The sequence below is a fragment of the Dendrobates tinctorius genome, unplaced genomic scaffold, assembly GCF_039654945.1.
Source record: "Dendrobates tinctorius isolate UK_male_01 unplaced genomic scaffold, ASM3965494v1 ptg000011l, whole genome shotgun sequence".
In the NCBI taxonomy this organism is placed as follows: Eukaryota; Metazoa; Chordata; class Amphibia; order Anura; family Dendrobatidae; genus Dendrobates; species Dendrobates tinctorius.
Window position 1 is genome coordinate 89,498,356 of NW_027361679.1, and position 16,205 is coordinate 89,514,560.

At 42.8% G+C, this 16,205-nt stretch overlaps 1 protein-coding gene across 2 annotated transcripts in view; it reads left to right on the forward strand.

The window, feature by feature from the left end:
- The first annotated feature begins 1,186 nt into the window (after positions 1-1,186).
- YJU2 (YJU2 splicing factor homolog) overlaps positions 1,187-16,205 on the forward strand; it is a 62,476-nt gene continuing 47,457 nt past the window's right edge. The window contains exons 1-4 of one of the 2 annotated variants that reach the window (XM_073544531.1): positions 1,187-1,346; positions 8,157-8,257; positions 14,019-14,163; positions 15,162-15,296. In XM_073544531.1, the coding sequence (XP_073400632.1) occupies positions 1,323-1,346; positions 8,157-8,257; positions 14,019-14,163; positions 15,162-15,296 (405 nt within the window). In that variant the 5' untranslated portion in view covers positions 1,187-1,322. Of the gene's footprint in view, positions 1,347-1,460; positions 1,592-8,156; positions 8,258-14,018; positions 14,164-15,161; positions 15,297-16,205 lie in introns of those variants that run through there. The other variant, XM_073544540.1, reaches the window with a different exon arrangement.

The window sequence follows — 16,205 nt, forward strand, 5'->3', positions numbered from 1 at the left end:
GGGACAGGTAGTGATGGCTGCTTGCGGACATGTGCTGCACTTGCGGTGAGACGAAAAAAAAATCACAGCTAGCAGCATTTTTTTTCCGTTGCTGCAAGTACCGCATTTGCCGGATTGCGGCAAAACCGCAAGTGCCGCACATATCTGCTAGTCCCATAGGGAATGAATGAGGCCGAACGCAGTGTTGCCGTAAGTGATCTGTTACGTGGCAGATGTGGAAAAACTGCCGGATCTGCAGCAAATGGCAAAAATCGCTGATGTGAAAGTAGCCCAAGTCACTGCTGACAGTACCTGCATTAGTCATACTCGCCAATGGGGGAGGCAGCACTGAAAGTGCCTAGGGCAGCTTAAACTCTAAACACGGCCCTGTGTCAGATGATATGGGAACTCTGTCCGTCACTCTCTGTTTTTATTATGCTACAGTAAATTTTGGATTATTTTTGGAAGCTGGATCAGCTTTTTGTTTTCTTCATTACCTGCACGTGATGACTACACGAGGTCCGTGCTTCCTCGCACCACATGCCAACGCAGGTTTTTTTTTTCTATTGAACTGTATAGTCACCCCCCCACTGACTGTTTCAGCGATGTCGGCGCTAGGTCTCCCAGGGCTTGTGTGACGTTAAGTCACGTGAGCCCTGCAGCCTATCAGGGGCTGCTACTGGCCTTTGGCACTCTTACCATCCGTGGAAGACAGTCGGGCAAGCAGAAGAGATGAAAATGGTTCATCCAAATGGCAACCATCAATTGTCTGCAGGACTCACACAGACCACGGGAGACCTAGCGCCATCGCTGGACCGCTGAGGATATGGTATTTTTAGCTTTACAAGGGGGATGACTTCATTTAGGAAGGCGCTGTCCAGGTAATGGAGAGGCACTGCACATGACCCACTTTTGCTTGGTTATCTGGGTCGGTGGAGGTCCCTGCAGTTCGACCCACACCGATTGGGAAGTTAACCCCTACCCCATGGTAAGGGATCACTTCCAAACTTAAGAATACCCCTTTTAGAAAAAATAAACAAGTCCTTATAGGGCTACGTAGAAAAGCTTTAAAAATACGTTATGGCCTTAAAATAAGACAGAAAAAAACTGAAAATGAAGCTGTTGTCTGGGCTGGTTGGTAAGGAGCTGAGGAAAACAGTGCATAATAGCGATGCTGGCGGAGTCTACAAGAAAATGGCCGCCGCGGTGCGCGTTAGTGAAGACACAGTGATCGCTTGCTGGATTCTAAATTTCTACCGCTGTTAAACCGGGGTCGTGAAGACGAAGGCTGTGACGTCACTGACGTGAATTCAGTGCGACGACGGGACGCCTGAGGAGCGATAATGTCGGAGCGGAAAGTTCTCAATGTAAGTTTGTGGCCGGTCTGTACTGCGCAGCCGCGGGGCACAGACTGACGCCCCCACATTAGCAGACCATTAGAGGGGCTCTATGGGTACAGTGAGAGGGTCCTCATCACCAGGGCATGGCTCCATGGAAATAAGGGAAGAAGCAGGGCTATAAGCAGCTCCCATTGAAGCCCAGCAGTGGCACCTGAGCCCCTCTACCTGCTTCATGTTGGTTGTGGAGAAATCATTTCCTTTTCGAAATTCAGGTGGAAATCTCCCACATGGCGCCTGAGTGGGCCATTGACTGAGGCAGAAACTCTGGGGTCACCCACGGGTCGGGGTTTGCAGGCCCATTGGCTGAATTCTAGTGTAAACATTTTTGCGCAGCTCCTTGTTGTACTCCAGTCCCTCACTGGAGTAGATCTCTGGCGTACGGAGGCTGAACGATACCCTAATTCATTAAGAATTGCACCCGTGAAGGGGTTGTCCGATTTAGTTCTGGGGTGCACGGCACAGCATCCTTTAGTAGGGGGTGCGGGCCACTTTGTTTCAGTTAATACACGGTGTCGCCCATTTACTGACTGGTGGGAGCCTTTAACCCCTTAATAAAATCTAAGACCCGACCCCCACTCCATTCACTGTCCACAGGACTGCTGGGAACATCCGAGCACAGCATTCAGTAGCCCTATAGGGAATGAATGGGGCAGCCATAGAGCAGGTCCAAGGAATATGACATCCACAAATGGAAACCCCCTAAAACGAGAGAAACAAAAACAAGACACGGTCTCTCGTGCATCAGTTTACTAGAAGGTCCCACGCAGCCAGTCCGACATAGTCCAGCCCTTCCCAGGACATTCCTCGTTCTGAAGCTCCATAGGCTTTGAGCGGCAGCCACTCCCGCTGTACACCGCGAGACCCAACGATTGAGTGGTGACATCAGTAACGTTACTGATGTCGCCGCTCATCAGTCGCAGGGTGTGGCTGCTGCTCAAAGCCTATGGAGCCTCAGAACGAGGAATTGAACGTCTTCGGAAGCACTTGACTAAGTTGAACCTGCATGGATTTTTCTTTTAATAAATTGGTGAATCAGGGACGTTTTTAAAAGAGAATGTGTGTGTTTTTCTTTTTGCATACTGGGTTAGTATTGGGGGTGTCTGATAGACCCCTCTCCATTACTAACACCAGGACTTGATCTCAGCTGTGTTTTTTGACAGTTCACAGCTGCAATCAACCCCAAATGCCATTACCCCGATTGCCACCACACCAGAGCAATCGCGAAGTGCCAGAATTAGCGCATCTAATGTGATGCTCCACTTCTGGGGTGGCTGCAGGCTGCTATTTTTAGGCTGGGAAGGGCCCAATAACCAGGGATCTTCCCAGCGTGATATAGAAGTCCACCGCTGTCTGCTTTACCTTAGCTGGTTATCCAAAATAAGGGGGACCCCAATGTCTTTTATTTATTAGGTTGAACCATCCTAAACACCCTTTAGTGCCACATGAAAGGCACTAATGGGTGCAAGTTGTAGGGTGGCTGTGACATTATATATTTGCAGGATAGCTATTATATATATTTGATATTTGTGTTTAAAGATTGGACTGCATATGGATGGTCTGTTTGATGTCTGATTTTTTTTCTCGTATCCATTGACTTGCATTGGTGAGTCTGAGCTGTTTTATGCAGCCATACGCCAGCTGAAGAAAAACTCACTGCCTCACTGAATAATAATAGTGCAATGCGATTTTTTTTTTTTTTTATTACATTGCACTTGATATATTTATAAGCAAGTATGAGCGAATCTTTGCTTATATCATCTGTCTAATGGATGAGTTATGGCGCCTTCACAGACACAGCTTTTAAGAAAAAGGCTGTATTTTTGGCATTTTTTTTGGTAGCAAATTTTTGCGGTATCCATCTGTTGGGAAGTATGAACACGGCAGTATGTTTATTTTTTTATGGTGTTTTTGTTTTCTCTTTTACTCTTTTCATAGGGCAGCATGCCCTAAGTGTGCCATTTTTTTTGTTTTCTTCATATGTTTTCCCAAAGGCTTCTCTATTTGAGAGCCATATCTCCATCAATGGCTGAAACCAGTTTCAGGGCACTTTTGGGATGGCTACCAGACAAAACAGCAATCACATTTCACTTATCTACTGCGAGATTGTGAAAAACTATGGGTAATAGATGTAAGAGAACGGTTACCCATAATATGCTGACCATCCATATTGTGGCTAGCAGCCATCTCCCCAGAATGGAGGTATAAAAGGACATCAGTAAGTGTGGATGGAGTCCAGCAAGACTAATTGGAATAGCTAGCCTAATACAAAAATTGTTGGCACCCCTCGTTTAATGACAGAAAATCCCACAATGGTTAGAAATAACTTGAATCTAACAAAAGTAATAATAACTGAAAAAATCCATGAAAGTGTACAAATGAAAACCAGACATTGCTTTTCAACTATACTTCCACAGAATTTTAAATTACTGGAGATTGCGTGGATTATTTTCCTGTGCTCCTGTATAAGATTAAAGGAATCTGTCACCTATTTTTCGTATATAAGGTGGGTGTTGCTGTACGGGTCCAGCACCTCCCATCTTCCTGCGATGACGTCCTCTTCCCGACGCGGCTCCGGCGCAGGCGTACTGCTCTGCCCTGTTGAGGACAGAGTACTGCAGTGCGCAGGCGCCGGGAAAGGTCAGAGAGGTCCAGCGCCTGTGCACTGCAGTACTCTGCCCTCAACAGGGCAGAGCAGTACGCCTGCGCCGGAGCCACGACGGGAAGCAAGGAAGATGGGAGGCGCCGGACCACCCCCCGGTGAGTATAGTATGACTCGTTTTTCTTATCTTTCAGGTTACATCGGGGGCTTATCTACAGCATTACAGAATGCTGTAGGTAAGCCCCTGATGCCGGTGGCCGCATCTTATTGGCCAAAAATGAGGTGACAGATTCCCTATAAGGAGCAACCAATTCATAAAAGAGATGATGGTTTATTCACAATCTCAACAAAAAAGTCAGGAAGAAGGCTTGTACTTCAAAACGTGTTGAGATTGTGAATAAACCATAATCTCTTTTATGAATTGGTTGCTCCTTAATCTTATACAGCAGCGCAGGAAAATAATCCACAAAATCTCCAATAATTACGCTTGCGGTCACAAGTTTGACCTGTGGATCTGTGGCAGCTGACTGACGATTCTATGTGCCTTTATTTCTCACATATCAGGTGAGTGCAATCTGACTACTTTCTTTAATATATCCGTCGGATAAGACCCTATTTTACGCTTCTTTCTCCTACAGTGTGAATTATTGATCTACAGAATTTTTAAAATAATAAAACTCATGAAATAGGCCTGGACAGAAATGATGGTACCCTTAGCTTAATATTTTGTTGCACAACCTTTTGAGGCAATCACTGCAATCAAACGATTCCTGTAGCTGTCAATGAGACTTCTGCACCTCTCGAAAGGTATTTTGGCCCAGTCCTCAAGAGCTAACTGCTCCAGTTGTCTCGTGTTTGAATGTTGCCTTTTCCAGACGGCATGCTCAATAGCATTTAGGTCAGGGCTCATACAGTTGTGGCCAAAAGTATTGACACCCCTGCAATTCTGTCAGATAATACTCAGTTTCTTCCTGAAAATGATTGCAAACACAAATTCTTTGGTATTATTATCTTCATTTAATTTGTCTTAAATGAAAAAACACAAAAGAGAATGAAGCAAAAAGCAAAACATTGATCATTTCACACAAAACTCCAAAAATGGGCCAGACAAAAGTATTGACAACCTTTAGCCAAAATAACTGGGACCAACTGCTTCCGGTAACCATCAATGAGTTTCTTACAATGCTCTGCTGGAATTTTAGACCATTCTTCTTTGGCAAACTGCTCCAGGTCCCTGATATTTGAAGGGTGCCTTCTCCAAACTGCCATTTTTAGATCTCTCCACAGGTGTTCTATGGGATTCAGTTCTGGACTCATTGCTGGCCACCTTAGAAGTCTCCAGTGCTTTCTCTCAATCCATTTTCTAGTGCTTTTTGAAGTGTGTTTTGGGTCATTGTCCTTCTGGAAGACCCATGACCTCTGAGGGAGACCCAGCTTTCTCACACTGGGCCCTACATTATGCTGCAAAATTTGTTGGTAGTCTTCTGACTTCATAATGCCATGCACACAGTCAAGCAGTCCAGTGCCAGAGGCAGCAAAGCAACCCCAAAACATCAGGGAACCTCCGCCATGTTTGACTGTAGGGACAGTGTTTTTTTTCTTTGAATGCCTCTTTTTTTTTCTCCTGTAAACTCTATGTTGATGCCTTTGCCCAAAAAGCTCTACTTTTGTCTCATCTGACCAGAGAACATTCTTCCAAAACGTTTTAGGCTTTTTCAGGTAAGTTTTGGCAAACACCAGCCTGGCTTTTTTATGTCTCGGGGTAAGAAGTGGGGTCTTCCTGGGTCTCCTACCATACAGTCCCTTTTCATTCAGACGCCGATGGATAGTACGGGTTGACACTTTTGTACCCTCGGACTGCAGGGCAGCTTTAACTTGTTTGCATGTTAGTCAAGGTTCTTTATCCAACATCCGCACAATCTTGCGTTGAAATCTCTTGTCAATTTTTATTTTCCGTCCACATCTAGGGAGGTTAGCCACAGGACACTGCGCACGGTAGACACAGGAACATTCAGGTCTTTGGAGATGGACGTGCAGCCTTGAGATTGCTCATGCTTCCTCACAATTTGGTTTCTCAAGTCCTCAGACAGTTCTTTGATGTTCTTTCTTTTCTCCATGCTCAATGTGGTACACACAAGGACACAGGACAGAGGTTGAGTGTCAACTTTAATCCATGTCAACTGGCTGCAAGTGTGATTTAGTTATTGCCAACACCTGTTAGGTGCCGCAGGTAAGTTACAGGTGCTGTTAATTACACAAATTAGAGAAGCATCACATGATTTTTCGAACAGTGCCAATACTTTTGTCCACCCTCTTTTTTATGTTTGGTGTGGAATTATATCCAATTTGGCTTTAGGACAATTATTTTTGTGTTTTTTCATTTAAGACAAATTAAATGAAGATAATAATACCAAAGAATTTGTGTTTGCAATCATTTTCAGGAAGAAACTGAGTATTATCTGACAGAATTGCAGGGGTGTCAATACTTTTGGCCACAACTGTACAAGGCCACTTCAGAATAGTCCAATGTTTTCCTCATAGCCATTCTTGGGTGTTTTTAGCCTGTGTGTTTTGGGTCATTAGCCTGTTGCAAGACCCATGACCTGTGACTGAGACCAAGCTTTCTGACACTGGGCAGCACATTTCTCTCTAGAATCCCTTGATAGTCTTGAGATTTCATTGTACCCTGCACAGATTCTAGACACCCTATGCCAGATGCAGCAAAGCAGCCCCAGAACATAACAGAGCCTCCTCCATGTTTCACAGTAGGGACAGTGTTCTTTTCTTGACATGCTTCTTTTTTCCATCTGTGAACATAGAGCTGATGTGCCTTGCCAAAAAGTTCCATTTTTGTGTCATCTGTCAATAGAACATTCTCCCAGAAGCTTTGTGGCTTGTCAACATGTAGTTTGGCAAATTCCAGTCTGGAGTTTTTTTATGATTTTTTTTTTTTTCAACAATGGTGTCCTCCTTGGTTGTCTCCCATGAAGTCCACTTTGGCTCATACAACGACGGATGGTGCAATCTGACACTGATGTTTCTTGAGCTTGAAGTTCACCTTTTATCTGTTTAGAAGTTATTCTGGGCTCTTCTGTTACCATTTGTATTATCCATCTCTTTGATTTATCATCAATTTTCCTCCTGTGGCCACGTCCAGGGAGGTTGGTTACAGTCCCATGTAGCTTAAATTTCTGAATAATATGTGCAACTGTAGTCGCAGGAACATAAAGCTGCTTGGAGATGGTCTCAGAACTTTTACCTTTAACATGTTTGTCTATAATTTTCTTTCTAATCTCCTGAGACAACCCTTTCCTTCGCTTCCTCTGGTCCATGTTGAGTGTGATACTCACTGTGCTGTTTGGTGACATGGTGTGTATCTGTAGCGCTCTATACAGGTCCACTCACTGATTCCAAGATTGTAGACACCTGTAATGCTAATTAGAGGACACACCTTGATTTAACATGACCCTTTTGTCACATTATTTTCAGGGGTACCATCATTACTGTCCAGGCCTATTTCATGAGTTTTATTTTTAAATTCTGTGGAAGCATGGTTGAAAAGCAATGTCTGGCTTTTATTTGTTCATTTTCAGAGATTTTTGATTTATTATTACTTTTGTCAGATTCAAGTTATTTCTATGAGCATTGTGGGTTTTTCTGTCATTAAATGAGGGGTACTAACAATTTTGACCACATGTGTAAGTGGTGTTGTATGGTAGTGAGTAGTCCATATGTGGAATCGATATAGAAACTCGGAGCACAGGGCTGTCAGTATATGAAGAGTTATGCCAGTACGCCAAGAGCGGTGATGTGAGTACTGACATTAGCTAAAAGCAACATGGAGGTTTAAAAGATTATATGGAGGTTTGTCTCCATTCTCAAATATTGTCATGTTGTATCACTGCCTGCTTTCTTCTATAATTTCCTATTTCCACAGTATTGTAGTTTCCTTTGTCTAATTACACTGTAGTCGGGACCAGACCACCCACTGTCCTCTCGTCTGGACACGTGCGCATGTCTGCGTCCTTCAGCGGTCTTCTGTATATGCTCTGTTCTTCTCTAATAAACCTCATTCCCTGCTGAATTGCCTACAGTGTATTCACTGACTTTGTAAAGCTCTCAGGGCTTTCTAACAATGGAAAGTAACTACTACATTTTGCTTTTTTCCCCACTTTTAGAAATACTACCCACCAGATTTTGACCCATCTAAAATCCCTAAACTAAAGCTTCCTAAAGACCGTCAGTATGTGGTACGTCTGATGGCTCCATTCAACATGAGGTAAGCCTTCATAAAGGTTGTAGTTTGTGGCCAGGTAAGAAAGTAAGCATTTCACCACTACAAGGGGATGTTGCATCTGTAATCTGTCATCCTATAGGGCTCCACGATTGTATTGTAAATGTCTATATCCAACTAAATATTATGTAAAGTAACACTAGGCATACATTCTATGTACTGCCAAGTATACCCTTCTCAGGATATAAATAAATCTATATCCTCCGCTGTTTACCAGAAAAAGGACAAAAATTGTCAACTGGCCAGAATATATTGCAGTTTCTGTATGGAATAGCACAGAATCTATTTGGAAGTCTATGGGTGATGGATATCACTGCACAGCAGCCATTTTTATCCTGTACATCACAATCTGTGATGATGTGTAGGTTAAGACAGTCTTTTTAGCCACTTAGTGGAACTGAATTTGTTAACAGCATCTGTCAGGATCAACCCTCCGAAGCCATCCATATGGCCATGTAGGTCATTGGAAGCTGAATAAAGTAACATAGTTAGTAAGGCCGAAAAAAGACATTAGTCCATCCAGTTCAGCCTATAAAATTCTGTCAGAATAAATCCCCAGATCTACGTCCTTCTAAAGAACCTAACAATAACTGTAAGATACAATATTGTTACGCTCCAGGAAGACATCCAGGCCTCTCTTGAACCCTTCGACTGAGTTCGCCATCACCACCTCCTCAGGCAGGGAATTCCAGATTCTCACTGCCCTAACAGTAAAGAATCCTCTTCTATGTTGGTGCAAAAAACCCTTTCTCCTCCAGACGCAGAGAATGCCCCCTTGTGACCGTCACCTTCCTTGGTATAAACAAATCCTCGGAGAGATATTTGTATTGTCTCCTTATATACTTATACATGGTTATTAGATCGCCCTTCTGTCGTCTTTTTTCTAGACTAAGTAATCCTAATTTTGCTAATCTCTCTGGGTATTGTAGTTCCACCATCCCCTTTATTAATTTTGTTGCCCTCTGTACCCGCTCTAGTTCCATTATAGTCCTCCTGAGCACAGGTGCCCAAAACTGTACACAGTACTCCATGTGCGGTCTAACCAGAGATTTGTACAGAGGCAGTATAATGCTCTCATCATGTGTATCCAGACCTCTTTTAATGCACCCCATGATCCTGTCTGCCTTGGCAGCCGCTGCCTGGCACTTTCTCCTCCAGGAAAGTTTATCATTAACTAGGATCCCCAAGTCCTTCTCCATGTCAGATTTACCCAGTGGTTTACCGTTCAGTGTGTAGTGGTGATATTGATTCCTTCTTCCCATGTGTATAACCTTACATTTATCAATGTTAAACTGCTTCTGCCACCTTTCGGCCCAAGTTTCCAACTTATCCAGATCCATCTGTAGCAGATTACTATCTTCTTTTGTATTGACTGCTTTACATAGTTTTGTATCATCTGCAAATATTGATATTTTACTGTGCAAACCTTCTACCAGATCGTTAATAAATATGTTGAAGAGAACAGGTCCCAACACCGACCCCTGCGGTACCCCACTGGTCACAGCGACCCAGTTAGAGAATATACCATTTATAACCACCCTCTGCTTTCTATCACTAAGCCAGTTACTTACCCATTTACACACATTTTCCCCCAGACCCAGCATTCTCATTTTGTGTACCAACCTCTTGTGTGGCACGGTATCAAACGCTTTGGAAAAATCAAGATATACCACATCCAGTGACTCACCTTGGTCCAGTCTATAGCTTACCTCTTCATAAAAGCGGATTAGATTGGTTTGACAGGAGCGATTCCTCATAAACCCATGCTGATATGGTGTTAAACAGTTATTCTTATTGAGATAATCCAGAATAACATCCCTCAGAAACCCTTCAAATATTTTACCAACAATAGAAGTTAGACTTACTGGCCTATAATTTCCAGGTTCACTTTTAGAGCCCTTTTTGAATATTGGTACCACATTTGCTATGCACCAGTCCTGTGGAACAGACCCCATCGCTATAGAGTCTCTAAATATAAGAAATAATGGTTTGTCTATTACATTACTTAGTTCTCTTAGTACTTGTGGGTGTATGCCATCCGGACTCGTGGGTGATATCTGCAATTTATGGAGAATTTTTTTTTTTTTTTTAACATGTAAATGAGCTATTCAGGACTATTAGCTGGACACAGATCTCCCTGACAATCGGCCTTCGGGTCTTATTTTACACTAAAGGGGCGTTACCAGTGCAATGTGTAATGGTTGCCCTCCTGATCTCACTGCAGAGCTGTGAACATTACAGCTGCCTAGAATTGCTGTCACGCTCATGTCAGGAGAGCTAACGACCAGTCCGAGTGTTGTGGTCCTTGGGTGAGTAATATAGCAGTCTAACTTTGCCCTAACTGACGCAACTTCAGGTTCCTCTCAGTGCCTCAGCTTCCATCTCGCAGACCGACAATGTTGTTGCAGAAGAGCTGTGTGAGCTGGAGCTGCTAACGTGTTTGTTATGAGACACAGTTCAGTTCTCCTGTTCTGTGTTAGTTACGTGTCTCACATGAGTAACACCTCCTTTTATTTGATATAAGCTATGGAGGTAGATTCTCATGCAGATCAAATAGCCTAATGGAGGTCCTATAAATAAGTAGGAGTTAGAAAACCAAACCATAGTATGGAAAAAGAGAAACTCCCTTGAAAAACAATATTTGATCTTTATCCAATCTAATCCACTGGTGTGTGCATCTGACTTTAATGTGCCTTTGCATTTACTTCCTCCGGAGTGTCTTACTAATATGACAGATGAGCACTAGCACTTTATCTATTTTGTACTGTTAACACTGTGTGGGGTGGCTTGGCATCTATACTGTATAGAACCTTCATTAACCCCTTCATGACACGCGTCATACTAGTACTGTGCATGTTGTTTCTCCCCTTTGATGTGGGCTCCGGCGGTGAATCCACATCTTTCTCAGCACATCAGCTGTTTTGAACAGCTGACGTGTGCCCGGAACAACCGCGGGTGGAATCACAATCCACATGTGGCTATTAACCCGCTAAATTGCCTCTGTCAAACGGACAGCGGCATTTAACATGCGATTCTGGCAATCGTGTCACGTGATTGCGGGTCACCTATGGGTTGGCATGACAACCAAAGGTCTCCTGGAAACCTCTATGGTTGTCACTGCCAAATTGCTATGAGCGCTGCTTTGTGGTCGGCACTCATAGCAAGTCAGCAGTTCTGCTACATACAGGTGATCTGATCATCGTCTGTATGTAGCAAAGCCGATCGGGCTATGGCAGCGTCTGGTTTCCCATGAAGACTATTGAAGCATGCCAAAAGTAAATAAAAAGTTTTAAAAAATATTAAAAAGATATAAAAGTTTAAATCAGCCTCCTTTTGCCCCATTCAAAATAAAAAAATTAAAAAAAAACATACACATATTTGGTATCGCCGCATTCAGAATCACACGATCTATCAAAATAAAAAAAGGATTAACCTGATCGCTAAACGGCATAGCGAGAAAAAAAGTCAAAAAGCCAGAATTACATTTTTAGATTGCCGCGACGTTGCATTAAAATGCAGTAACGAACAAAAGATCGTATCTGCACCAAAATTGTATCATTAAGAACAGCAGCTCAGCACACAAAAAATAAGCCCTTACCCAACTTGAGATTTTTTCTTTTTTAGCAAAATTTGGATTTTTTTTTCACCACTTAAATAAAAAAGAACCTAGACATATTTGGTGTCTATGAACTAGTAATGACCTGGAGAATCACATTGGCAGGTCAGTTTTAGCATTTGGTGAACATGGTAAAAAAAAATCCAAAAAACTGTTGTAGAATTGCACATTTTTTTTTGCAATTTCACCGCACTTGGATTTTTCTCCCTGTTCTTGAGTACAGAATATGGTAAAACCAATGGTGTCATTCAAAAGTACAACTCGTCCCGCAAAAAACAAGTCCTCACACGGCCATATTGACAGAAAAATAAATAAGTTATGGCTCTGGGAAGAAAGGGAGCGAAAAACAGAAATGCAAAAATGAAATAGGGCTCCGTCATGAAGGGGCTAATTATTTACTCAGTATTTAATTTGTAAATGTATTTAAATAGCCAGAAATACGGAGAAAAAATGAGTTATCATATACTGTGAAAAATAGGTATTTATTTGTACAAAAAATTCATTGCATCAATAGTAAAACATTCAATAAACTATCTTAGAATCAATTAATGGGTATGGATGTAAATTATGCACAAGAATGGTGGCCACAGACTACAAGCAAAGCATAATGGCAGGACAGAGCATAGAGTACCGTATATACTCGAATATAAGCCGAGATTTTCAGCCCATTTTTTTGGGCTGAAAGTCCCCCTCTCGGCTTATATTCGAGTCATATACACTGGGGGGTCGGAGGGGCGGGGGTGTCAGGTCATACTTACCTGTCCTGACGCTGTCTCTTGAGCCCCCAGCTTCTCCGCGCTCTCTCTTCCTGCCTTCAGCGGTCACGTGGTACCGCTCATTAAAACTCATGAATATGCGCATGTTCATGAGTTTTAATGAGCGGCAGGAAGAGAGAGCGCGGAGAAGCTGGGGGCTCAAGAGACAGCGTCAGGACGGGTAAGTATAGCGATACTCACCTGTCCTGCGTCCATGGCTGCTTGCTGCTGTCTGTCATCGGTCAGTGACGTCAGACAGCAGAGGGCGTGGTGACGTGATTAGTGCGCGCCGCGCCCCCTGCAGTCTGAACGTCACTGACCAATGACGTGGCAGATAGTGGTGAGCAGCCATGGACGCAGGACAGGTGAGTATCTGACACCCAACGACGGAGAGGTGAGTATGTCATTTTTTTTATTTTTACTTACAGCAGCGGCAGCATATGGGGGAATAATCTAAGGAGCTTCTTATGGGGTCAGCATATGGGGGAATAATCTAAGGAGCTTCTTATGGGGTCAGCATATGGGGGAATAATCTAAGAAGCTTCTTCTTCGGTCAGCATATGGGGGAATAATCTATGGAGCATTTCCCACCCTAGGCTTATACTCGAGTCAATAAGTTTTCCCAGTTTTTTGTGGCAAAATTAGGGGGGGTCGGCTTATACTCGAGTATATACGGTAACTATAACAGAGCAATGGTTTTCGTAAGAGTAAGCCGATAAAAGATACCAAACAGCTGATATTATCCATGTAAAATAGCTCATGTTACCAATTCTATAATAATAAGCTGAAGGGGAGTTCACAAATAACAGACACCACCGTGATATCAATAATAAGCATGTATGCAAGGTCCGCTATGCAAATAAATATAAATAAAGGGGTTAATTACCCATAGAGACTGTAGTTGCTGCCCGTGCTGTGGCCACGTTCCCCGACGCGCGTTTCGCGAGCTGTGTCATCTCTTCCCTGCATGCGCAATACTTTTTTTCGGCTTTTCCCACAGTTGGGCAATATGTCTCTTATGTTTGCTAGCCTTGTAATGGCTGCTCCTACCTATGGATGTGCTTTGTTTGCTTTTCTAGCCATGTATAGTTATTCCATTAGCATGGCATTACATTCAGTACCAGCCTAAATATGCAGGCGTAATGTCATGTCATGGATGATTGGGTAGCATTCAGGGAGAAGGGGTTGGAAAGTGATACTTTACCCATTCGCTGGATTGCCTCTGCCATGTTCCATTACCCACTGTATCACAAAAGCAGTGGAGTCCTTATATATAGTTTGTGCTTTATGTAGCTTTAGTTCTGTGAGCAGAACCTTGTACCCCAAATCCCATTCCATGCTATGATTTGGAAATTAACGCTTTTCTCTATTCTAGGTGTAAAACATGTGGAGAGTACATATATAAAGGAAAAAAGTTTAATGCCAGAAAGGAAACCGTGCAAAATGAACAATATTTGGGACTCCCCATCTTTCGTTTTTATATCAAATGTACTCGATGCTTAGCCGAAATCACCTTTAAGGTATGGAAGACAGAAAAAAGCTATGTACACAGTCGCTGTGATGGATGATGCGATAATAGCCTATATTGATATAAACATGCAATCCCTATGAAAGTACATCCTTGCATGATGGTATCTGAAAGCAATGCCAGTATTGTAGTTATCCCATTGCTTGCCACACTTGTAACTCCATCCCTAAAAACCATGAAATGTATCAGGCTGTGCATTTATAATGATTGGGTGCGGTAATTCTGCTCTGTGGGTACGTTGGCCCTGGTTCAGAGAGGGGTACCAGCACTAATGAGGAACATTAGCTCAGTTACCCCCCCAGAGTGCTAATATACCCCTTTGACTGACAGTCCCCTTGTCAACTTAGGTCTGTGCACACTGCATCTCATCCCTCTGACATAAGGTGTTGCCCTATGCCACTCTATGGGCATACAGTACCATGTGCCATACTTCCGTTTGTAAAAAAAATATATATATATCTCTCTATATCCTTTTTTTTTTTTTTTTGAGGGGTGGGGGTAAAGGGGCACTGTATAGGAAAGCACCTCATGCTGCCCTGTTACACAGTCAGAAGCAGGCTACATTTCTATGGCTGCCACAGTCTGATCTGCTCTTCCACCTGCACTAGTTGTCTATTATGACATGGATGAAGACGCAGGAAAGTGGCAATGGCAGTCCTGAAAGTGCGGCTGCCTGCTCCTAAATAGTCCTTCTTGGCTGCTCATAGGTTGGATGTCTCGTTGATCCTGCCGCCTCCTGGCACCAAATCAAAGGGGAGATTGTACTGGATCTTTGACCCTGCCAGGTGCTGCTGGTTCCTACCATGGTGGGATCACCAATGTGCGGTTCTTTTAATAACATTTTTATCAAACCGTCTAGGGGTCCTTCTGACCGTCGTCCCCCTTGAACTTGAGTTATCCAACTATTACACTGCTTTATGTTCTGATTTTGGTCTGGTTTTCTTTATTTACTTGAAGTTGTAACTGTCTCACAACTTGTTGGTCTACTAGACAGATCCAGAAAATACAGACTACGCCATGGAGCATGGAGCTACACGAAACTTCCAAGCGGAAAAACTAATTGAGGAGGAAGAGAAACGGTTTCAGAAAGAACGTGAAGACGAGGAGCTAAATAATCCCATGAAGGTACTAAAAAAAGCTGCTCTTGAGCTTAAACGAGTCTTGTAGCATACATCAAAATAGGCTAGTGATGGCAGCTACTTAACTCCTTTACGACATGTGTTTACATCATTGGCCGTGTCCCTGCCTTTTTCCCCACACTTGATGGCTGATATAATCATCCATCAAGTGCCTCTAACAGCCGCAGGTGGATCTGAGTTGCTGCTGTCGATCACTGACTGCGCGTGTTAAATCCTGCTGACAGGAAGCACGTCATTGATCCCGCCAGGCGCCAATGGGTTGTCCATGACAGCCATGGGTTTGTTGAATACGCTTAGGCCTTTCATCGCTATACTCCTAGGAGATGGTGATTTTTGCTATACCTAACACAGGGGATCATACGATCGCAGCTTCAAGTCTCTTAAGGGAACTGTTAAACACAGTAAAAAGTTGTTAAAAAGAAAACCACAAGTTCAAATCACCCCTCTTTTGCCCCATTAAAAATAAAACGTAAATTAAATACACATTTGGGATCACTGTGTTCAGAAACGCACTATCTATCAAAATATACTGATTGGCAACCTGTGTAATGAGAAAACAAAAACCAAAACACCAGGGTTACGTTATTTTGGTCGCCGCAACTTTTTAATAAAATGCAATAAAAGGCGATCAAAACATCATATCTACCCCAAAATGGAATCAATGCAAATGTCAGCTTGGGGAGCAAAAAATAAACCTTCAAACAGCCCTAGATTCCCAAAAATGAGAACGTTACACTTCTCTAAAAATTGCAACAAAAGCGAAAAATAGGTTTGTTTGTTTTTCTTACAAAGTTCTGGATTTTTTTTTTCACCACTTAAATAACAAACTATACATGTCCTGTATTTTTTTTTTTTTAACCATAAATTTTTTTGATTTTAAATAAAATCATATTTA